Source organism: Sycon ciliatum, unplaced genomic scaffold (genome assembly GCF_964019385.1).
Source record: "Sycon ciliatum unplaced genomic scaffold, ocSycCili1.1 SCAFFOLD_1338, whole genome shotgun sequence".
Lineage (NCBI taxonomy): Eukaryota > Metazoa > Porifera > Calcarea > Leucosolenida > Sycettidae > Sycon > Sycon ciliatum.
In genome coordinates, this window is record NW_027044761.1 from 2,062 (window position 1) to 27,445 (window position 25,384).

Below are 25,384 nucleotides of genomic sequence, written 5' to 3' on the forward strand. Positions count from 1 at the left end.
CAAAACAACCATACTTACCTTTCAAATGTTTGCCGTATCGATTGATTGAAGTTTGTTGACATTGGAAAAGATGACCATCCTCCTTGCACGCACTCTGAGAATGCAAGTGCATCTCTTGAGGCCGTGTTTGACAAGCGTTCTGTGTGAGCCGTCAGATGCGAAAAGGGTGCTTATTGCATCACACAGCAAATCGAGTAAAGTGCGTCAGAGTGACAGGCAGTCATGTACCTGTCACGTGCATGAGTGAATCTTGACGTGACGTCATTTTTCGATTGTTGCGGGGTGAGGGTGCATCCCACGGCGCTGTTACGTTCACTGGAGCACTGCTGAGACTCCCAGGTTTCCGTAGATACTTCAACCGGGATGATACTCCAAAGCACGGCGGAGTTACATACAAAAAACTACCTTTTTTGGTGGCGCGTGCTCCACTCTGATTTTGAACGAAATTATTTTGTCTCCTGCTTGACTTCTCTGTTCTATTACAATTAATTTCAAGATGAGCAGGCAGTCTTACTTTAATGTGGATGAGGCTTTAGCCAAAGTTCTTCAGGACATGGATGTAGAATTTTTTGGCGGCTCTCACTCAGAGTGCGAGCCAGACGAGGTATTTGACCCGAGCGAAAGTGCAGCACCCGAAACAGCGATGCAATTTCTGATGAAGAAGAGGACAATGCAGAACCAGTCGAAATCAACGTTGCTGAAGTTACGGAGCTCTTTTTTGGCGGCTCATCTTCCCAAGAGCAAGCGTGTGCTGGTGCGGCAACAGCAGCAGCAGCAACAGCAGCTCCTGTGCAAGCGATTCCTGCGTGTAGATGCCGAGATGACTGCCTCAAACAATTTTCGTCAGCTCGAATTACGGAGAGCAGGTTGAATTTTATGGAGATGGAGAAAGAGCTGAAGGACTGGGACTTGTTGAAAGTGGAAGATACACAGCTGAAGTAAACTCCAAGGGCAAAAGGAGACGGAGGCAGTCATTTAGCTATTCATTTGCTGGTGAGGAGGTATGTGCAGGCGCTTTCCGCTACGTTTACGATGTTGGCACTAAACATCTGGAGAATGCCAACAAGCGGAAGAAACCACACAATGCCTTGCCGTATCCTGCAGTTGAGAATGTTGTCATTTTCCTGAAAGTATTTGCTGACCGCTATGGAATACCGCACCCAGCTCCACTACGTGGCAGAGCAGGCACGCCACTGATCTACCTGGCAGCGTCCAACACCAGGATGAGTTATGTCCACAGCCGCCTCTTACTGAGAGCTAGTGCACCTGACACATTGCTTGTCTCCACAGCAGCATTTGCTATGCCGTACTGTTTTGTACATGTACCATAATATGCACAGGTAGAACAACAATAATTCTTGCTGTAAATGGAGCATGATATTTAACCCTTTGGTGCCTGACTGAATTTTAAATTTTTCGTAGTTTTGGCTCAATTTTTTGGAAAGCCTATATCTCCGCAACCGTTTAGATGATGTAGCAACAAAAGTATGTATTCTGAATGGCAAGACACAGCAAAATCCGATTTTTGAATTTTCAAGTCAGAAAAATTTACAATAGGGTCAGGGTACTGCGCTGGTCCAAGAACATCTTGGTCGCCAACACCACTCAGCACGCCGAATCCACTACCTCGTCCACGGCCTCCGCCACGGCCTCTGCCACACGCGCCACGCACGCCACGATCAGCTGTTCCATCAGCTGGCTGAGCTCGACCAGCGCCGCGAGCAATTCCTCCGCGCAGCGCGAACGGAGCACGTCCACGAACTCGCTGCGCTTGCCCTCGCCCTACAGTTTCTTGAAGCTCATTGTCGGAAAATGTGTCCTCGTCTGAAGAGCTGCCATTCTCAAGAAATTCACCGAAACCCAAATCATCGTTGAGTCGGTCTTCCTCATCTGATGACGGCAGGTTTCCGTCAGAGAAAAGAGCGTCAGATTATTCACCATCGTCGTCTTCTGATTCTTCTTCTACAGGGGCATCATCGGCCTCCAGCTCTTCAAACAACTCAAGCGCTCCTGCAGCATCCATGACGGAGGTCAGCTGTAGTAGCCATGAACTGTACTAGTCGAAAATGAAGCGAAACAGCAACGTTTTGTTCATGTTGCAGGACGCTCGCGTAGGCTGCCACACTCGATTGACTTCCGCTGATCTGCGCGATCGTCGTTGATCACGACTCGACTTTTTCAAATGCAACCCCCCTACTTTCTCTATTGCTATCTACAGGCCAGCTACTGAAGGTTCTCTGTACAAAAAATCAGGCACCTGCGATGTACGAGACTGGCTCTGTGCTCAATTTTAGTATGCACTGTCAGCATAGGTCGAAATCGACTTACCGCCACCTAAGGGTTAATGCTGATTTTACTTTGCAATTGTAACCCAGCTGGTGTTTCTGGACCATGGTAAACTGTGATTAGTCACTTCTGCTGCTTTAATGATGCCAATGTGTTCACCTCAGTTACACTTACTTACAAAGAACTGTCGCAACCAGCATTATTCCGTGATTTGTCCGGCCAATCAGGAGAGCAATTTTTCTGCAACTTAGACCGGCGTAAAAGTGGCAAAAATTCGGGATACTAAATTGACGATATCTTCATGATGGGTTTAGATTTTTGAGTCCACAGCAACTCTGACAAGGACTTGCTCAGTGAGATCAGCTGATTCGCCTGGCCGTGAGAATCCCGGCATGCGTAAGCTCGCACCTGAGTACTCATCTGAGCGAGAGTGAATCTGACACGAGCAGCTCTGAAATTAACGAAGGTAAACTTTGATCTCGTGGAGCGGGAATTACTGGTACTGGTGTATCGCTGATGGCGGAATTGTAGAGCGCCTACACTTCTGGTAAAGACGTAGCCCTTACCTGACTTCGGGTTTATCACCAACTTGGTACACCCTTTGTGCTGTCATATCCGTGTACTTCATTCGCAATTACATTTTTCTCAACTTGAAGGGCTGCCGTGGGCCGTATCCTTTTCAGGAAAGAGTCATATTTGAATTTTCTGGACACATTCAAGCATACCGATTTTAACCCTTTACCGTTTGTACGTACAAATTTCGACCGCTCGCGGTTGATGACTTCTATGCGCACAGCGCTGGACTGGTTCACTGCAGAGAGCTGGGGTTTTCCCTACTGGTAGCCAAGATGTACGCGCAGAGGGTGCCGACAAGTTTTTTTGTGTGATGCAATGTAAAAAATCGCGAAAATTGCAACTTGAAAATGCGCTTTGGGAAAAGTGCGTACCCTGCGACTTTTGGTATTGCCTGCAGATTATTTCGACTTTTGCTTGAGCTTGCCTCACGACTGTCTGCCCTGCTGTGCAAGCAATGGACGCGGAGTAAACCCTTTCGCTTCTGGAGACCCTTCCTGAAGACTTTGTCGCTGCCTCATCCAGCGAAGATGAGTTTGTGGAGCCAGACAATCCCGTTGAAAATATTCATTCTGACGACGACCGCGACGATGACATGGCGAGTGAAAGCAGCGCCAGTGAGATTGACATGGATGTCACAGACGACGACAGTGTCGCCGAGATGAATGCCACTAATGGTGGAAGGGGACGTGGCAGAGAGAGAGGATTCGGCCGTGGAATAGGCCGTCGTCACGGTAGAGGTCGTGATGCACAGGTACAATGTACAGCCAGCGGTGCAACCTGCACTAGTCGATATTTGCAATACTTGGGACAATGCTTACACCGCTGTGACTGGTAACACTCCTGCATTCCACCCAGATAACGAACCTGGTATCCACTTACCTGAGGGAGCCACTCCAGTGCAAGGATCTGATTTATTGCATATTGCAACAGTTTGCCCGATCGGCAATAAATACAAATAATTATTAGTGCTAAATATTGAAATCTGTGTTCGTTTTCTGGACTTGAAAGTTGTTGCATTGCATTCCTGAGGGTTTTACTTTCAGAATCACCCCATTTTATTATAAAAGTGAAAAATAAAAAAAGTTACGGCATGAACAATGACGGTCGGTTTTTGCTGTACAAATACCTAAAACGGTAAAGGGTTAAAAATGAGATTGTTACGCAAACTTACATCACATGGTTGTTGACGTATTTCTCCTTGTGTGTTCATGTATTTGCATGATCACCCCTCACTGACATCGAGTTAGACCGGCAAAGGGTTTAACAGGTGTTTGAACATGGCCACGTTTTTATGTTCTTCATTGCATTGGGCAGATCATTTCAACTGCAATGATCCGCAAGGTCTCTTCTACATCAGCAACCCTATTTGGACAGGGACATTACCTGGAGATGCTTTCTCGCGCTGCACCAGCGGAAATGTTTTTTTACCAGACTCAGAAGCAAGTTCAACCTGCGTCCAGAATTACATTGCCCATATCAACTCTCAACTCGGTACCATGAGTACAGTATATACAGATTTGAATGGAGCAGTGTCATGCTACCCAAGGGTGGATCCATGCCCTTCCACAGGAACGATTGTCATGTGCCGCAATACCCTATCTAGCGCTAGCAATGGTAAGGCATAAATCCCAACCCCCTACCCCTTCCAAAGCGTTAATGGACCATTTTTTAGGGTTTAACTGCGAGAAACATGGATGCAGCAAAAGGGAATTCCCGGTCTTTGACCACTTCGATGGGATTGATCTACGCACCTCCCCCTGCTTCTAGGAGCTGCATCTGCGCCTTGAAGGGTGGTGATGATTCGAAAAACTTGGTATCTACCCGAGTCTCACCGAAACCGTATTTTTTAAACTCACTAGATATGTACAGGTCCTCCCTCGTTAGTAGATAATCTCTGGGACATCGAAAAAGTTATCTTATAACGAGACTTTTCTTGTAGCAGGACTTACAGCTTAAGGTGAAATAGGCACTACTTCGTACTTACCAGGGTTACCCTCGATACAACATATATTGTCGATGCTTCAACTCGTTATAAGATAATTGAAAATCTCCAACATAACTCTTCCTAGGATTCAAAGGATCGTCCATATTCAAGAATACATAGATATATTACGTTTCGTCTTTCTGCTTTATCCTACGTGTTTTGGCCTTGGCCCTGCATGGTCAGTATTATCTTATACTGAGGGTTTGGCACTCCAGGGACCTGGGCAAGGGATCGTTATAACGAATTTTGTGTACTAACGGATTATGTTGTAACCGGACCTGTAAATAGTTGTATAGACCACGTTTCGCCAGAGGATTTCAAATTTCTATTTACTAACGGGGTTTATGTACTAACCGGACTCGTTATAATGAGGGAGGACCTGTACTGTTTGTGGGGTGTGCCATAGACTGACAGTGTGTACAGGTTTCTGCACGAGTACGAGGGCAGTACCGCGGAATCCGGCCCGCGCCGAGATAGCGGCAAGGGCTGGATGAACAGCGGTAGTGGCCGAGTATGAGTGACTGGAACGTGTTTCTCGTGTGCATCCAAGCCAAAAAAAAATAGATACATGACATACACATCTGCGGTGTGTGTTTGTGATTATTTTCTGGTACAGTAGTGGTATTCCATTGTGCTTTTTCTCTCTTGGTGGCCATTGCACGGCTGGCACACTTGGAGGGAGAAAATCTGACGGGGGTCCAGGGGTGTCCCGCGGAGAAGATTTTTAGGAAAATGGCTTGCTGTTGGGGCCCCAGAACAAATTTTTAACGGTCCACACACATGCAAGCATGCGTGCATTTAACAGCTGCATGTACATGTACAATGACCGGCCAAACGTGACCTCAAAGCGCCGAATGGCCAACGGGACTAAAAAGCGCTCAAAATACAATATTCGGTTGTCCCTCTTTGGGAACAAAATCGGTCGGTTTGTGCGACAGGCGATCAAAAATTGCACGATTTCCGAAAAATCGGAGCAAGTGGCTGCCCTGCGGCATTGACATTGTGGACTTGGCATCGGGCATTCTCACTGTTCTGTTCCTACGGAATTTTATCAGAGCTTGATCGGAAATCTCGGCAAATTGCACGGGTCCAGCAGGTTGCTGAGCATTGCACGCTTTGGTTGAGGCTCATCCAGCTCGCCTAAGATCTCTTTCGCGAGCGACTCCGCAATACAAGTTTAAGTCTCTTCCTTAACTTTTTGGAGGAGCTTGTTCACATCGCCAGTAGCAGTGGAATCCGTTCCACTGCCCATCATCAAGTTTTGGTGGGCAGTGGAATCCGTTCCTGCCTGTCGTCAATTGATGACGGGCAGTGGATCCAGTTCCATCACCTTTGACCAGGCAGGACCGCGTTTCCAGCCTGTGCTGTTTGATCTGTCATTGGTCCACTCCAAGGCGACAATCACGTGACATGCGGGAAAAATTTCATCCTAACCTGTGTGATACAGCCCACCTTGAAAAGCCCTGTTACAGAATAATTCCTGTTTTAATACACACATTCTCTACTAACTATCGAGGGTGGTTTCTTAAAAGTTATGTTGTAAGCGTCCCTGAAAGCGGCTGCATAAAACGCGTTTCATCAGAGGATTCGAGATTTCTCTCTTTCATCAGGGTTTATGAGCGTAATGAATAAATGTTTTATTCATCTGCAGCTTCCACCAACTTACGATGTCCAGAAAATCTACAGATCTCAAATGGCAAAGTACTCTACCCATCAGGAAACGTTTTCCCATCACAATCATTCGACACATGCAACCAAGGATACTACATCAGTGGCTTTAGACTTGCGGAGTGCAGCCCTGCGGGTGCCTGGGGGAACCGTGTGGCCACTTGTATAGGTATGGTACAGGTGTATCTTGCCTGTATACTGCACAGAGAAGATATTTCTATCTCCCGTATTTTCCGGAGTATAATCACTTTGAACACTCAAATTCACCCAAAAGAGAGTGGTGGGGTGAGACTTCCAATGAGATGATCAAATCATCGGTGATAAAGAGGATAGATTTCCCTTTTATGTGGCAAAAAAATGTGCGGTGTAAGCAGAAGTGCGGCTTATACTCCGGAAAATATGACATCTGGTGGTGATATTGCATAACTATGCCATTTGTTGTATAACATCGGGGAAACAGTCTTTAAACCCCAGGGAAATCTACTCCTAAATGACCAAAAATGGATATGCCTACATATTTTTGTTTTGTGTACAAGTACTGTATAGCAGGAAATATTCGGACGAGAGATTTTCAGGCAATGCCGAATATCGAGTATTCGTACGGATTTTATTTTCGCACCGTGATGCATGCTAAATGCACGTGATCGCATTCAGTACGCATGTATAGTGTACATAATGTCACATGAACAAATTTTAGTACGGATATAATTTTGGTACAAAAGAGGCCTTCCGAAAATGTCCTGTTGTACAGTATTTGGAAGGTATTGAAGGAAGGAACCATAGATGGTCAACCCTCCCCCGGTTTATTACTGCAGTCCATTGATCGGAACCAGTCCCGTTGGATTTTGAAAATGTGATATGGGCGGAATTGAGGATCCAAACCCGCTTTAAATCTAAAATATCTGCGTTTTGGATTTGCTTCTCCATACATGTTGCCATGGCATACCTGTCCTAACTTTGTAACACCGGGTTGAATTTCTATTTCCCTGTTGTCTGATGATTGGTTCAGCCATGAAACTCTGAGTCACAACGAAACTTGCCCAAGGTTTTCTTTGTGTGCCTTTGTGCATCATGATTTCCCTGTTCTTGGACTTTTCTGGCCTCAAATGTGGCAAGGAATAATTGCATGGGTCACCTAATGCAGGATGTTCTGTTGTTTTCACGACATCTGCAACTATGTGTGGGAGACACCAACAAGTTAGGGTGCCAGTTGCCAATGAATGGACTGTACCACACTCACTATGCAGAACCCATGGCGGTGGTGATATGTACCATTAGTACTTTGTGCATACCATGAGCATTGGATAGTTCTTGGTGTAAGCGACCGTAACTCTGGTACGACATTGTCATCACCATGAAAAGCAGCCCTTTGGAAAGTCTTGGAAAGGCCTTTCCTGCTGTAGTGCATTGCTTAAAAAAATAATCCAAAAACGATCAATTGCATGTGGACTTCGAACGGAAATCATTAATTTTAGCAGTTTCCATCCAGCGGTTTGTGTGTTTTTATATATGTTTCATATATGAGTGTATGTCTTTCTGTTTGTGGGTATACTCAATTCCAGGATACAGTTGTCCTGCACCAACACTAGCTAACGGTCAAATCACGGGTACTGCTCCACTATATACGGCATCATGCAACAGTGGATACCTGCTATCTGGCAGCATCAATGTTACATGCCTAACTGCAACCACAAACACACCTTTACCAACATGTATCCGTATGTAATTTATCTGTGTGGCATGTGTGTTATTTGTCGTTCACATCATCATGATCCAAACATGACGTTGTCACTTTGGATCTAGGCAACTCTAGGAAAACTATGATGAATTTGTACTCAATTTGTATAATTTTGTTACTAGTCATCTCAACAGTTCTCAAGTAAGATCCAAGGATTACAGAAGCTTCCAGTTTTCACATCCAGTTTTCACATCATCATTAGGTTATGACGTTTCAAAGTTCCGAGAAGGGGTGAAAGGGGTGATCCGGGTACCCGGGTACCCGTTTGTTTACAGTACGGTATTTGAACCCTTTACCGGTCTACCATAAGCGTACCGATACTATAGTATTGGTACACTCGGGGGCTGATTTTGAATGGTTTTGTTGCTAGGGGAGATCTAAAATGGTGTCCTCCGCGAAGCTGGAACTCACGGCTTTCCATCGATGTACAGGAAGCCTAAGGTTCACATACAATTTTTTTGGGAACGAGCGCCTAGAAGTTTGAGAAGTTTGAGAAGAACGTCCTCCGACATGGCTCGCAGGTTCAGTGCAAGTGAGGCGCTTGATGCTGTTTTCAGGCCCGATTCTAATGAAAGCGGAGGTATTAGCAGTGACCCTGACTCTCCTGGCAATCTAGGCATGTCTTCTGACGAGGAAAGTGACCTATGTCCTGCGGAGCGGAAGAAGACGACATGCGCAGGATGAAATATTTTGAGTATCTGCATCGGAAACAGGAGTAAGACGATGATGGCTACAGCGAAGAGTCATTTTTGAGGATGACACTTTTATCGAACGTAAAAAAATTAACCCTGGTAGTTCCACGATCTGCAGTGACGAGGATTTCTAGTCTGATGACAACCTGGGTATAGATTGGCATCGACAATGTTGTTTGTTTGTATACTGTATTTCAGTATGCAACACTGACTTGGGAGGTGAGTCGGCCAATGATTTGGCCAGTGTGGACATCGCTGCATATATCCGGGACAATGCCAGTATTGGTTGCAAGTGCAAAAACAATCAATGGGCTCTGCTGCTCCCTGAAGTCGATAATTTGAATACCCTTATGCGGAACATTCGCTAGAACAAGCAGTAGGCAGCGAAAGCAGTACTCTCTGGCGAGCGGAGAAAACCGTGTGCAGATGGGCTTTGGTGTGGAGAATATGAGTGCAACGTTGAGTATGTTGAGAAAGACTGTGCGCAGCAGTGTATACAGTATCTGAAAGTACAGTTTAAGTGCGATGGAGAGCATGTGGAGTACCAACTTCTTGGGACGTCCACAGATGTTGACCGTGTTTCGCTGGTGGTTCTCCAGTGCTGCTCCAACCAGGAGGTATTTCGGACACCCAGCTCAGCTGCCTATAGAAACTTTGGATGTGGCGGAGTACCTGTCAGCTCATGAAAAACTGACCCAGAAAGGATGAACCAAGGGACATATCAACTGTATACAAAGATGATAATCCCATTGTTTTAAATAGAATTTCGCCAGTTCAACATTGCTGCATATAATACCATTGTAGCAACACTTAGACATTTCAGATCAATCTAAAATTTTCAGACAGTGAACATTAGGTGTGTTTGATCGTCTTTGAACAAAAAACTGAAAATCAAATTTTTGGTCTGTGGTCATATTTTAGCGTGCTCTGGCTCATGTATTTTTCTGGTTGTTCGTGTGTTTGTATATTTGTGTTTGTTCTCATCTCTAGCATACAGTTGTCCTGCGCCAACACTAGCTAACGGCTTAATAACGGGTACTGCTCCTGTATACACGGCGTCATGCAACACTGGATATCAGCTATCTGGCAGCACCACTGTCACTTGCATGGATGCAACCACAAACACACCTGTACCAACATGTGTCGGTATGTAATCTATCTGTGTGGTGTGTTTGTTAATTGACCTTCTCAAGGTCCTGATCAGATCGTTATCAGGTTGTACCTTTGGACCAGGGTGACTCTTGGGAAATTATTCGGACTTACTATTCTACTGCCAGTTACCCTCTCAACAGCTTTCAAGTGAGAGCCAAGGATAAGAGAAACTTTGACATTTTTCATCAAAATCATGTTATAATCGTATCCAAAGTCACCTCATTCAAAATTCTGAGAGCCTGATGATCGTTATTATTTGTATTGATGACAGGTGTCCTTTTGTTGATGACACTGTTCAATTAGGAAAAACGACTGCTATGCGATTGTTGAACAATTCTATGACTACAGCGAAGGAAGTCATTTGTCAGAGGATATTTTGATGCTGTAGGATAAAAATTGGACGAGAAACCTTAACCAGTGGCGGGTTAAGGGGGGAGGGGGCGCCCCCCCCCCCTCAAAAGTTTCGACCTAGATTTCGAAAAATGAAAGGCAGGGCTAGCTAGGCTCGGGTCGCGCACGCGCAGCTTGAAACGATCGTCCAAAAGCGGTTGCACGGTAGATCTACGGTGCTCGAGCTGGTGTTGATTGTAGATCTACAACCTACAGTCTACATAGTACAGTGAGCTTGCACGGCTACAGAAACACGGTGACCTGACTGTGTACACTGTACTGTTCCCTGTGGGGATCCCGGGACGCGCTCGACGCGTCTTCTACGTACAAACATCGTACAAACATTGAAGAAAAGTCTTCCAGTCAACCAAAACACGATTCGAATGCCAAGGGTCCAGGCAATCATCTTCGTTCAAATAGTGTTTTGGTTGACTCGAAGACTTTTCTTCGATGTCTCAGCGACATCCCATAAGGCCAAGCTCTAGCCAGCAGAGCCGGCAAATTAGAAGTAACAGTTTACAATCAGGGGCGTCGGACACGCTAGGGTCACTACGAACGGTATTGACCATACCACTATTTGAGGCATGGGCAGCAAAAACCAGGGTTAGGTGATATTTGGCGAAAATGAGTTTTTGATGGCTTTGAACTGTCCACTAAATGAGTGATCTATGGGCCAAATTTTGGAGCTCTGGGCACCTTCCAAGGTGGTAAAAAGAACGCCCGAAATGATGGGTCACGGTCAACAAAAATGGTCAGCAAAAAAGGCAAAATGGGACGCAGTTACAGCTAGCTCTAATGGAGTGACTGAGAATAATTTAGCATATTTATAGGTCTTCAGGGAAGCACAGAGTACTCTAGTTGATATTGTACTAGTTTATAGTAACATTGTTGCCTGCACTTGCTGCAATGTTACTTGAAAACTCAATCCCTGTCATGTGCAGGTCTGGTGTTGTATGCAGACTTGTCAGACAGAAAGAAGCCAAGTAACTGACGATTTACATGGCTGGGAAGAATCTGCAACTTAGTACAAGACTAGAATATGCATGCTGGGCCAAGCCAGATACATCCACCAAGCATGTCTTGCTCTCCTACGCACAGCAGCTCGTAGATACATGCATTATACTGTGACAAATTTCATGCGCACCGCAATCGTGCATGTATACTTTCAACAATTTTATTCACAAAATATCTTGTATCAAGTAAGGTTTAGTTCATTCAGGGCTGTCTCCGTATCTCACCAACTAACTTATCCAGCTGCGAATAGTCGCCACGGAGTATTGAATCTCGTTCGTCACTCTCAGCGCTGCTGTCCGCGTCGCCACTTCGTGTCACGGAGCTCTCAAACTCATCGTCTGCGCTGCCTCCGCTGATGGCTTGTCATCTGAGCGAAACCTCTTCACTTTCATCTGATCCTTCTTGTGGGGGACTATCGCAGGTAGCGGAGTATCTCTGGAGGTCCAACTGCCAAATATTCTAGTCGCTCGTTCTCCATCAAGAATTTGTGACGGGATCGTTCCGCCAAGAAATTATTTGTTCCGCTCTCTTTTGAGCGCATGATATGCAGACGCTACCCAGAGCGCAAACGCCTCCATGGTGGCTGAAAACGCCTACCTGGACATCCCAAGTGCTTGGTGGATAAACTACAACGGCGATGACAACAAATTATAGCGAAGCCATCAAGAGAAGGGCACTTTCAAAGCGATATCGCAAGAAGTCTTTCTGCTTTGATCACGGTGACTAAAAAACGACATCGGTTCGGTTTTTCGCAAATATTGGCATTTTGAAAAATCGCCAGTACCCCGGTTCTTGCTGCCGATGCCTCATTTGTCCCGGGCATGGTAGCTCTACCCTGGGAATAAACAAAAGGCACTGATTTGTGCTCTAAATTTTGATAATTTTCAGAGGAGCCACCAACTCCACGAGTAAATTGTACTTGACGTGGTTGCCCGTACCTCCCTAAAATACCTTCCGACGTTGCCCCTGACGATAATTATGTACAATATTGCTGCATGTACAGAAATACTGCTCGTGGTGTGTGAGATTTACGGCTCCTTGACATCGGCTTTAAAAAATGGCTGATCTGGGGCAGTAGCATGATGTCATCTACCCCCACCCCATATCCCGGCCGCAACCCCCCCCCCCTCCCCCCTAAGCAAAATCCTGGACACGCCACTGTTAAGGATTGAGCGCTAGCATGTCTTAGTCTGCGACCAGCAATTTCAAAGCCAATGCAGACAACGACCATGCCACTAAATAAAACGTACCGTGGTGGAGTTGCAGCAACTAGTTAACCCTTTCAGTGCCAGGCCAGATGTACGCTGTTGGCCGGGCCATTTTCATGATTTTTTTTAAATTAGTCGTATCACCTCAAACCAACTTGTTGTCCTGCGCTCTGCTCAAACTCGACATCAACATCTCCTATATCGTCAGGGCCGTCCAAGGCGACCAAGGCAGTTGGTACAACATCAACCACGTTGGACTTGTCCGCGAAATTTGTTCCGTCACGATCGCTGACGGCTATGTCCGCATCCGAGTCATCGCCTTCACTTTCGCAGCTCCAGTCATCGATGTCCGAGTCCATGATGGACTTGAGCACCTCTTCAGCCAATATCCGGCGACTCGCCGTGTCTGAGTGACAGCTAGAGAGACCTAAAGTATGTTCCGTCCAATTGTTTCTGAATCGAAATATGTTTTCGCCCGAGCGCTCTGAATGTATGCTCCCGCGCCCTTACTTACTCAAACACAGTGAGTGAGGTCTTGTTCAGTAGGGGAAACCCCTAGTTTCCCCTCGAAGAGCCAAAATCGGCCAAGCTAAATTGTAGAGCATGGCCGGTGAGATATAGTAGTGCGCACCACGAGGACGAGATATCTCGTTCTTGGCCAATCGTGTGGGGGTCTGTAGGACAAGTTATATCGTCCTTGGCACTGAAAGGGTTAAAGTGCTACTAGTGCAGTGGCCAAAATACGCTGAAAGTTTGGACAATTTAGGCGCCTGGAAGTAACTCTTACGCCGATTGCTGAGAATTAGATGACGATCCCGAATCAAATCTCTTGTATTATTATTATCATTGGGGGGGGGGGGGGGGGATCTTCGTCTATAGTTCTATTTCTTCTCCACTTTTCTGGTACTCTTGTGGTATCCTTATTCTGATACCAATGTCCAGTGGAGTTGCTGCCGACTCAGCAACATGGCTGCTCTGTAGCAACCACCTTCACCTTGTTCTCTATTGTGGGTCTAATGTCCTCTCATTGTCTATTTGCCGGTGGGGAAGGGTTATTCTTGTAAAACCGTGGACGAGAGAGCTTGGAAGCTCAGGGCCCTACGCTATGCTTTTTTGCCTTGATGACCTAGGCAAAAAATGCATGGGGATGTTTTTTGAATTTTTCATTTCTCCTATTATTTTAAGACATAACCTTGGATTCGAACCCGCACTATCGCCCTGAATGAATCCCCCGATAAACTTCGCATACATACTAATTCTTCCAAGTTGCTTCACGTTATGATCTTGAATTTGAAAACACAATTTGAATGTCGTGGCCAGCTGTTTGTGGTCAGCCATCTTTGTTTACTTCTTCTCGGCAGCCTAGATTCCATCTACCTCACGATTTTCTTCCAGTCAGTGAAAATGTTTTTTTCAACGTTTTTTACTGTTTCTTATTTATTACCCACTACTTTGTTTCTTTGGTTCCTAAATTAGCGGTTGGATGTATGGTTAGGTGAGTTGGATCTTCATGAAAACGAATCTGCATATGTGTGTATACGCGTGTGTGTATTTTTCTTCACTATGTGAGCCAGCGCGTACTAAAACATGACCACAGCTTTTTTGGAAAAAGTTTGAGAAAATCGAGATTTAAGTTTCGCGGGAAAAAATACGAAGTGCAGTGCATGCAACTCTGTTGTTGCTCTTTTCGGTCGAATGGAATGTTCCGGATGCATTTCTTTGTTGCAAATAAATTTATTTGTTCGAGTTTGTATTTCATGATGCGCTGAGTCGCGTAAAATTGATCGTCATCAATGTATTGAAGGAAGAGCCTAATGTCCTGCGGAGCGGAAGAAGACGACATCCTCGCACTCCAGCCGCAGGATGAATTATTTTGAGTATCTGCATCGGAAACAGAAGGAAGACGATGATGGCTACAGCGAAGAGTCATTTTGAGGACGACACTTTTATCGAACGTAAAAAAGTTAACGCTGGTAGCTCCACGATCTGCAGTAACGAGGATTTCTAGTCTGATGACAACCTGGCAATAGATTGGCATCGACAATGTTGTTTGTTTGGCTACTGTATTTCAGTATGCAACACTGACTTGGGAGGTGAGTCGGCCAATGATTTGGCCAGTGTGGACATCGCTGCATATATCTGGGACAATGCCAGTATTGGTTGCAAGTGCAAAAACAATCAATGGGCTCTGCTGCTCCCTGAAGTTGATAATTTGAATACCCTTATGCGGAACATTCGCTAGAACAAGCAGTAGGAAGCGAAAGCTGTACTCTCTGGCGACCGGAGAAAACCGTGTGCAGGTGGGCTTTGGTGTGGAGAATATGAGTGCAACGTTGAGTATGTTGGGGAAGACTGTGCGCAGCAGTGTATACAGTATCTGAAAGTACAGTTTGAGTGCGATGGAGAGTATGTGGAGTACCAACTTCTTGGGACGTCTACAGGTTTTGACCGTGTTTCGCTGGTGGTTCTCCAGTGGTGTTCCAACCAGGAGGTATTTCGGACACCCAGCTCAGCTGCCTATAGAAACTTTGGATGTGGCGGAGTACCTGTCAGCTCATGCTATAGAAAAACTGACCCAGAAAGGATGAACCAAGGGACATATCAACTGTATACAAAGATGACAATCCCATTGTTTTAAATAGAATTTCGCCAGTTCAACATTGCTGCATATAATACCATTGTAGCAACACTTAGACATGTCAGATCAATCTAAAACTTTTAGACAGTGAACATTAGGTGTGTTTGATCGTTTTTGAACAAAAACTGAACATCAAATTTTTGGTCTGTGGTCATATTTTAGCGTGCTCTGGCTCATGTATTTTTCTGGTTGTTCGTGTGTTTGTATATTTGTGTTTGTTCTCATCTCTAGCATACAGTTGTCCTGCGCCAACACTAGCTAACGGCTTAATAACGGGTACTGCTCCTGTATACACGGCGTCATGCAACACTGGATACCTGCTATCTGGCAGCACCACTGTCACTTGCATGGATGCAACCACAAACACACCTGTGCCAACATGTGTCGGTATGTAATCTATCTGTGTGGTGTGTTTGTTAATTGACCTTCTCAAGGTCCTGATCAGATCGTTATCAGGTTGTACCTTTGGACCAGGGTGACTCTTGGGAAATTATTCGGACTTACTATTCTACTGCCAGTTACCCTCTCAACAGCTTTCAAGTGAGAGCCAAGGATAAGAGAAACTTTGACATATTTCATCAAAATCCGGTTATAACGTTTCAAAAGTCACCTCATTCAAAATTCTGAGAGCCTGATGATCGTTATTATTTGTATTGATGAGAGGTGTCCTTTTGTTGATGACACTGTTCAATGAGGAAAAACGGCTGCTATGCGATTGTTGAACAATTCTATGACTACAGCGAATTTGTCATTTGTCATAAGATATTTTGATGCTGTAGGATAAAAATTGGACGAGGGACCTTAACCAGTGGCGGGTTAAGGGGGGCCGGGGGGGGGGGGGGGGGGGGGGGGGGGGCGGGGGGCACCCCCCCCCCCTCAAAGGTTTCGACCCAGATTTCGAAAAATTAAAGGCAGGGCTAGCTAGGCTCGGGTCGCGCACGCGCAGCTTGAAACGATCGTCCAAAAGCGGCTGCACGGTAGATCTACGGTGCTCGAGCTGGTGTTGATTGTAGATCTACAACCTACAGTCTGCATAGTACCGTGAGCTTGCACGGCTACAGAAACACGGCGACCTGACTGTGTACACTGTACTGTTCCCTGTGGGGATCCAGGGACGCGCTCGACGCGTCTTCAACGTACAAACATCGTACAAACATTGAAGAAAAGTCTTCGAGTCAACCAAAACACGATTCGAATGCCAAGGGTCCAGGCAATCATCCTCGTTCAAATCGTGTTTTGGTTGACTCGAAGACTTTTCTTCGATGTCTCAGCGACATCCCATAAGGCCAAGCTCTAGCCAGCAGAGCCTGGATGTTTTTTTGCAAAGCGTACCTGTGGCGGCGCAACTCTTGCTGCCGCTCCAACAGGAAACAGTGGGAGTAATGAAGTTCAAGTCGCTGTTATTCCAGTTGAACTTTCGGAGCGGACTGACAGTCACACTCCGCCAGACGTGGAAGCACCTGTTATCAGCGAGCAGCCAGAACATGATGAAGAACAGCGCACGGTGACAAGTGGACATGGTACCACTGCCTATGTAAAAATGCTGTGAGCAGTGAGAAATCGTTGGACTCGCATAAATTGCTTCGCTCACATTATAATGGCAAATTAGGAGTAACAGTTTACAATCAGGGGCGTCGGACACGCTACGGTCACTTCAAACGGTATTGACCGTACCACTATTTGTCCCGGGCATGCTAGCTCTACCCTGGGAATAAACAAAAGGCACTGATTTGTGCTCTAAAAGTTTGAAAATATTCAGAGGAGCCACCAACTCCACGAGTAAATTGTACTTGACGTGGTTGCCCTTACCTAACTAAAATACCTTCCGACATTGCCCCTGACGATGATTATGTACAATGTTGCTGCATGTACAGAAATACTGCTCGTGGTGTGTGAGATTTACGGCTCCTTGACATCGGCTTTAAAAAATTGCTGACCTGGGGCAGTAGCATGATGTCATCTACCCCCACCCCATATCCCGGCCGCAACCCCCCCCCCCCCTCAGCAAAATCCTGGACACGCCACTGTTAAGGATTGAGCGCTAGCATGTTTTAGTCTTCGACCAGCAATTTCAAAGCCAATGCAGACAACGACCATGCCACTAAATAAAACGTACCGTGGTGGAGTTGCAGCAACTAGTTCACCCTTTCAGTGCCAGGCCAGATGTACGCTGTTGGCCGGGCCATTTTCATGATTTTCTTTAAATTAGTCGTATCACCTCAAACCAACTTGTTGTCCTGCGGTCTGCTCAAACTCGACATCGACATCTCCTATATCGTCAGGGCCGTCCAAGGCGACCAAGGCAGTTGGTACGACATCGACCACGGCGGACTTGTCCGCGAAATTTGTTCCGTCATGATCGCTGACGGCTATGTCCGCATCCGAGTCATCTCCTTCACTTTCGCATCTCCAGTCATCGATGTCCGAGTCCATGATGGACTTGAGCACCTCTTCAGTCAATATCCGGCGACTCGCCGTGTCTGAGTGACAGCTAGAGAGACCTAAAGTATGTTCCGTCCAATTGTTTCTGAATCGAAATATGTTTTTCGCCCGAGCACTCTGAATGTATGCTCCCGCGCCCTTACTTACTCAAACACAGTGAGTGAGGTCTTGTTCAGTAGGGGAAACCCCTAGTTTCCCCTCGAAGAGCCACAATCGGCCAAGCTAGATTGTAGAGCATGGCCGGTGAGATATAGTAGTGCGCACTACGAGGACGAGATATCTCGTTCTTGGCCAATCGTGTGGGGGTCTGTAGGACAAGTTATATCGTCCTTGGCACTGAAAGGGTTAAAGTGCTACTAGTGCAGTGGCCAAAACACGCTGAAAGTTTGGACAATTTAGGCGCCTGGAAGTAACTCTTACGCCGATTGCCGAGAATTAGATGACGATCCCCGAATCAAATCTCTTGTATTATTATTATCATTTGGGGGGGGGGGGGGGGGGATCTTCGTCTATAGTTCTATTTCTTCTCCACTTTTCTGGTACTCTTGTGGTATCCTTATTCTGATACCAATAACCAGTGGAGTTGCTGCCGACTCAGCAACATGGCTGCTCTGTAGCAACCACCTTCACCTTGTTCTCTATTGTGGGTCTAATGTCCTCTCATTGTCTATTTGCCGGTGGGGAAGGGTTATTCTTGTAAAACCGTGGACGAGAGAGCTTGGAAGCTCAGGGCCCTACGCTATGCTTTTTTGCCTTGATGACCTAGGCAAAAAATGCATGGGGATGTTTTTTGAATTTTTCATTTCTCCTATTATTTTAAGACATAACCTTGGATTCGAACCCGCACTATCGCCCTGCATGAATCCCCCGATACACTTCGCATACATACTAATTCTTCCAAGTTGCTTCACGTTATGATCTTGAATTTTGAAAACACAATTTGAATGTCGTGGCCAGCTGTTTGTGGTCAGCCATCTTTGTTTACTTCTTCTCGGCAGCCTAGATTCTATCTACCTCACGATTTTCTTCCAGTCAGTGAAAATGTTTTTTTCAACGTTTTTTACTGTTTTATTAGTGCAATTAGGAGTATAATCGATGCAGACATGGCCAGACAACAACGAGTTCATGGAATTTTTAGGATTTTTATGTTATTCAAAATCGATTTCGTGAGATATTTAGTGCAATACTACGACAAACATGGCGTTTCCGCAAGACTTTGTTCAGAACACTATCTGTTCACTATTGTATCTCCGCTTAAGGTATTTAACCCCTTTAGCGCGAGCGTCTACGACGCACATGAGTTGCATGCCCCACGGCCGTCGTACTAGTACGACGCGCGCTGTACACTGTACAGTGAACCTGCATCTCATAGTCGTGGGGTCCGTGTTGAGTCCATAGTGACTTGTTCAAACTATCGTAACTCACTCAATACTTGGTCGATTCTCACAATCGAAACATGTATCTGCAAGAGAAAACTCTCAGCTGGCGATAGAAACAATCGCCGAAGCGATGCGACCACCGGTTGTTGAGATATGCGACTCGACACGGCAAATTTCAACTCGATTTATTTGCGCAGTCTGCAGAACGCGCATCTCATAGTCGTGGGGTCCGTGTTGAGTCCATAGTGACTTGTTCAAACTATCGTAACTCACTCAATACTTGGTCGATTCTCACAATCGAACATGTATCTGCAAGAGAAAACTCTCAGCTGGCGATAGAAACAATCGCCGAAGCGATGCGACCACCGGTTGTGAGATATGCGACTCGACACGGCAAATTTCAACTCGATTATTTGCGCAGTCTGCAGAACGCGCATCTCATAGTCGTGGGGTCCGTGTTGAGTCCATAGTGACTTGTTCAAACTATCGTAACTCACTCAATACTTGGTCGATTCTCACAATCGAAACATGTATCTGCAAGAGAAAACTCTCAGCTGGCGATAGAAACAATCGCCGAAGCGATGCGACCACCGGTTGTTGAGATATGCGACTCGACACGGCAAATTTCAACTCGATTTATTTGCGCAGTCTGCAGAACGCGTATTTTCCATCATGGATCACTTGTGCGCTACCTGCTGCCATGGAAACAAGATTCAAATGATGGTAGTGGATCCCGTGAGTCCCTCACAAAAAATTTGAGCTCGATACGAGCAAGGAGACCGAAATGGCAGCTGAATATTTGAGCTTGGTTAGTCTTGGCCGTGCTCAAGTCTGTCGAGCGCGTGGATGAAGTTTGCCAGACTGTAGCACGGGGTTTTGGTTTCGCTCCGAGCTAGGTTTGACACCAGTTTGTCACTCGTCTCAAGACCTTTCCAGGAAGCTCAAGATCGTGGAATTCGTCCAAGGGAAGGTAAAGTTATCGATCCTTGAGCAGCTAGTACTTTCATGGGAAAATGCGACTTTTACAGGTGTTGTCGCGTGGGGCGCGCTCAGGTAGCGTCGTGCTAAAGAGGTTAAAGAGTCGGCGTGGAGAAAGCAATTTTATTAGTGCAATTAGGAGTATAATCGATGCAGACATGGCCAGACAACAACGAGTTCATGGAATTTTTAAGGATTTTTATGTTATTCAAAATCGATTTTCGTGAGATATTTAGTGCAATACTACGACAAACATGGCGTTTCCGCAAGACTTTGTTCAGAACAACTATCTGTTCACTATTGTATCTCCGCTTAAGGTATTTAAAGAGTCGGCGTGGAGAAAGCAATTTTATTAGTGCAATTAGGAGTATAATCGATGCAGACATGGCCAGACAACAACGACTTCATGGAATTTTTAAGGATTTTTATGTTATTCAAAATCGATTTTCGTGAGATATTTAGTGCAATACTACGACAAACATGGCGTTTCCGCAAGACTTTGTTCAGAACAACTATCTGTTCACTATTGTATCTCCGCTTAAGGTATTTAAAGAGTCGGCGTGGATAGTATTGCACTAAATATCTCACGAAAATCGATTTTGAATAACATAAAAATCCTTAAAAATTCCATGAACTCGTTGTTGTCTGGCCATGTCTGCATCGATTATACTCCTAATTGCACTAATAAAATTGCTTTCTCCACGCCGACTCTTTTTACTGTTTCTTATTTATTACCCACTACTTTGTTTCTTTGGTTGCTAAATTAGCGGTTGGATGTATGGTTAGGTGAGTTGGATCTTCAGGAAAACGAATCTGCATATGTGTGTATACGCGTGTGTGTATTTTTCTTCACTATGTGAGCCAGCGCGTACTAAAACATGACCACAGCTTTTTTTGGAAAAAGTTTGAGAAAATCGAGATTTAAGTTTCGCGGGAAAAATACGAAGTGCAGTGCATGCAACTCGAGTCGCTGTTGTTGCTCTTTTCGGTCGAATGGAATGTTCCGGATGCATTTCTTTGTTGCAAATAAATTTATTTGTTCGAGTTTGTATTTCATGATGCGCTGAGTCGCGTAAAATTGATCGTCATCAATGTATTGAAGGAAGAGCCTAATGTCCTGCGGAGCGGAAGAAGACGACATCCTCGCACTACAGCCGCAGGATGAATTCTTTTGAGTATCTGCATCGGAAACAGAAGGAAGACGATGATGGCTACAGCGAAGAGTCATTTTGAGGACGACACTTTTATCGAACGTAAAAGGTTAACGCTGGTAGCTCCACGATCTGCAGTAACGAGGATTTCTAGTCTGATGACAACCTGGCAATAGATTGGCATCGACAATGTTGTTTGTTTGTATACTGTATTTCAGTATGCAACACTGACTTGGGAGGTGAGTCGGCCAATGATTTGGCCAGTGTGGACATCGCTGCATATATCCGGGACAATGCCAGTATTGGTTGCAAGTGCAAAAACAATCAATGGGCTCTGCTGCTCCCTGAAGTCGATAATTTGAATACCCTTATGCGGAACATTCGCTAGAACAAGCAGTAGGAAGCGAAAGCTGTACTCCCTGGCGACCGGAGATAACCGTGTGCAGATGGGCATTGGTGTGGAGAATATGAGTGCAACGTTGAGTATGTTGAGGAAGACTGTGCGCAGCAGTGTATACAGTATCTGAAAGTACAGTTTGAGTGCGATGGAGAGTATGTGGAGTACCAACTTCTTGGGACGTCTACAGATTTTGACCGTGTTTCGCTGGTGGTTCTCCAGTGGTGTTCCAACCAGGAGGTATTTCGGACACCCAGCTCAGCTGCCTATAGAAACTTTGGATGTGGCGGAGTACCTGTCAGCTCATGCTATAGAAAAACTGACCCAGAAAGGATGAACCAAGGGACATATCAACTGTATACAAAGATGAAAATCCCATTGTTTTAAATAGAATTTCGCCAGTTCAACATTGCTGCATATAATACCATTGTAGCAACACTTAGACATGTCAGATCAATCTAAAACTTTTAGACAGTGAATATTAGGTGTGTTTGATCGTTTTTGAACAAAAAACTGAAAATCAAATTTTGGTCTGTGGTCATATTTTAGCGTGCTCTGGCTCATGTATTTTTCTGGTTGTTCGTGTGTTTGTATATTTGTGTTTGTTTTATCTCTAGCATACAGTTGTCCTGCGCCAACACTAGCTAACGGCTTAATAACGGGTACTGCTCCCTGTTAACACGGCGTCATGCAACATGGATACCTGCTATCTGGCAGCACCACTGTCACTTGCATTGATGCAACCACAAACACACCTGTGCCAACATGTGTCGGTATGTAATCTATCTGTGTGGTGTGTTTGTTAATTGACCTTCTCAAGGTCCTGATCAGATCGTTATCAGGTTGTACCTTTGGACCAGGGTGACTCTTGGGAAATTATTCGGACTTGCTATTCTACTGCCAGTTACCCTCTCAACAGCTTTCAAGTGAGAGCCAAGGATAAGAGAAACTTTGACATATTTCATCAAAATCCGGTTATAACGTTTCAAAAGTCACCTCATTCAAAATTCTGAGAGCCTGATGATCGTTATTATTTGTATTGATGAGAGGTGTCCTTTTGTTGATGACACTGTTCAATGAGGAAAAACGGCTGCTATGCGATTGTTGAACAATTCTATGACTACAGCGAATTTGTCATTTGTCATAGGATATTTTGATGCTGTAGGATAAAAATTGGACGAGGGAACCAGTGGCGGGTTAAGGGGGGGGGGGTGGCGGGGGGCACCCCCCCCCCCCCCTCAAAAGTTTCGACCCAGATTTCGAAAAATTAAAGGCAGGGCTAGCTAGGCTCGGGTGCGCACGCGCAGCTTGAAACGATCGTCCAAAAGCGGTTGCACGGTAGATGTACGGTGCTCGAGCTGGTGTTGATTGTAGATCTACAACCTACAGTCTACATAGTACAGTGAGCTTGCACGGCTACAGAAACACGGTGACCTGACTGTGTACACTGTACTGTTCCCTGTGGGGATCCCGGGACGCGCTCGACGCGTCTTCAACGTACAAACATCGTACAAACATTGAAGAAAAGTCTTCGAGTCAACCAAAACACGATTCGAATGCCAAGGGTCCAGGCAATCATCCTCGTTCAAATCGTGTTTGGTTGACTCGAAGACTTTTCTTCGATGTCTCAGCGACATCGCATAAGGCCAAGCTCTAGCCAGCAGAGCCTGGATGTTTTTTTTGCAAAGCGTACCTGTGGCGGCGCAACTCTTGCTGCCGCTCCAACAGGAAACAGTGGGAGTAATGAAGTTCAAGTCGCTGTTATTCCAGTTGAACTTTCGGAGCGGACTGACAGTCACACTCCGCCAGACGTGGAAGCACCTGTTATCAGCGAGCAGCCAGAACATGATGAAGAACAGCGCACGGTGACAAGTGGACATGGTACCACTGCCTATGTAAAAAATGCTGTGAGCAGTGAGAAATCGTTGGACTCGCATAAATTGCTTCGCTCACATTATAATGGCAAATTAGAAGTAACAGTTTACAATCAGGGGCGTCGGACACGCTACGGTCACTACAAACGGTATTGACCGTATCACTATTTGTCCCGGGCATGGTAGCTCTACCCTGGGAATAAACAAAAGGCACTGATTTGTGCTCTAAAGTTGAAAATATTCAGAGGGCCACCAACTCCACGAGTAAATTGTACTTGACGTGGTTGCCCGTACCTAACGTTAGGTACGGTTCCGACGTTGCCCCTGACGATGATTATGTACAATATTGCTGCATGTACAGAAATACTGCTCGTGGTGTGTGAGATTTACGGCTCCTTGACATCGGCTTTAAAAAATTGCTGACCTGGGGCAGTAGCATGATGTCATCTACCCCCACCCCAAATCCCGGCCGCAACCCCCCCCCCCCCCCCCGCCCTCAGCAAAATCCTGGACACGCCACTGTTAAGGATTGAGCGCTAGCATGTTTTAGTCTTCGACCAGCAATTTCAAAGCCAATGCAGTCAACGACCATGCCACTAAATAAAACGTACCGTGGTGGAGTTGCAGCAACTAGTTAACCCTTTCAGTGCCAGGCCAGATGTACGCTGTTGGCCGGGCCATTTTCATGATTTTCTTTAAATTAGTCGTATCACCTCAAACCAACTTGTTGTCCTGCGGTCTGCTCAAACTCGACATCGACATCTCCTATATCGTCAGGGCCGTCCAAGGCGACCAAGTCAGTTGGTACGACATCGACCACGGCGGACTTGTCCGCGAAATTTGTTCCGTCACGATCGCTGACGGCTATGTCCGCATCCGAGTCATCGCCTTCACTTTCGCAGCTCCAGTCATCAATGTCCGAGTCCATGATGGACTTGAGCACCTCTTCAGCCGATATTCGGCGACTCGCCGTGTCTGAGTGACAGCTAGAGAGACCTAAAGTATGTTCCGTCCAATTGTTTCTGAATCGAAATATGTTTTCGCCCGAGCGCTCTGAATGTATGCTCCCGCGCCCTTACTTTCTCAAACACAGTGAGTGAGGTCTTGTTCAGTAGGGAAACCCCTAGTTTCCCCTCGAAGAGCCACAATCGGCCAAGCTAGATTGTAGAGCATGGCCGGTGAGATATAGTAGTGCGCACTACGAGGACGAGATATCTCGTTCTTGGCCAATCGTGTGGGGGTCTGTAGGACAAGTTATATCGTCCTTGGCACTGAAAGGGTTAAAGTGCTACTAGTGCAGTGGCCAAAACACGCTGAAAGTTTGGACAATTTAGGCGCCTAGAAGTAACTCTTACGCCGATTGCTGAGAATTAGATGACGATCCCGAATCAAATCTCTTGTATTATTATTATCGTTGGGGGGGGGGGGGGGGAGAATCTTCGTCTATAGTTCTATTTCTCCTCCACTTTTCTGGAACTCTTGTGGTATCCTTATTCTGATACCAATGTCCAGTGGAGTTGCTGCCGACTCAGCAACATGGCTGCTCTGTAGCAACCACCTTCACCTTGTTCTCTATTGTGGGTCTAATGTCCTCTCATTGTCTATTTGCCGGTGGGGAAGGGTTATTCTTGTAAAACCGTGGACGAGAGAGCTTGGAAGCTTAGGGCCCTACGCTATGCTTTTTTGCCTTGATGACCTAGGCAAAAAAATGCATGGGGATTTTATAAATTTTTCATTTCTCCTATTATTTTAAGACATAACCTTGGATTCGAACCCGCACTATCGCCCTGCATGAATCCCCCGATACACTTCGCATA

At 45.7% G+C, this 25,384-nt stretch overlaps 1 protein-coding gene across 1 annotated transcript; it reads left to right on the forward strand.

Moving 5' to 3' along the window:
* Positions 1–4,182: 4,182 nt before the first annotated feature.
* LOC135830579 (complement receptor type 1-like) lies at positions 4,183–22,388 on the forward strand. Its single transcript, XM_065342816.1, has 6 exons — positions 4,183–4,476; positions 6,498–6,683; positions 8,077–8,232; positions 9,935–10,090; positions 15,578–15,733; positions 22,311–22,388. Exons 1-6 carry the CDS (start codon positions 4,359–4,361, stop codon positions 22,370–22,372), a joined length of 834 nt encoding a protein of 277 aa, XP_065198888.1. The 5' UTR covers positions 4,183–4,358; the 3' UTR covers positions 22,373–22,388.
* Positions 22,389–25,384: the final 2,996 nt, after the last annotated feature.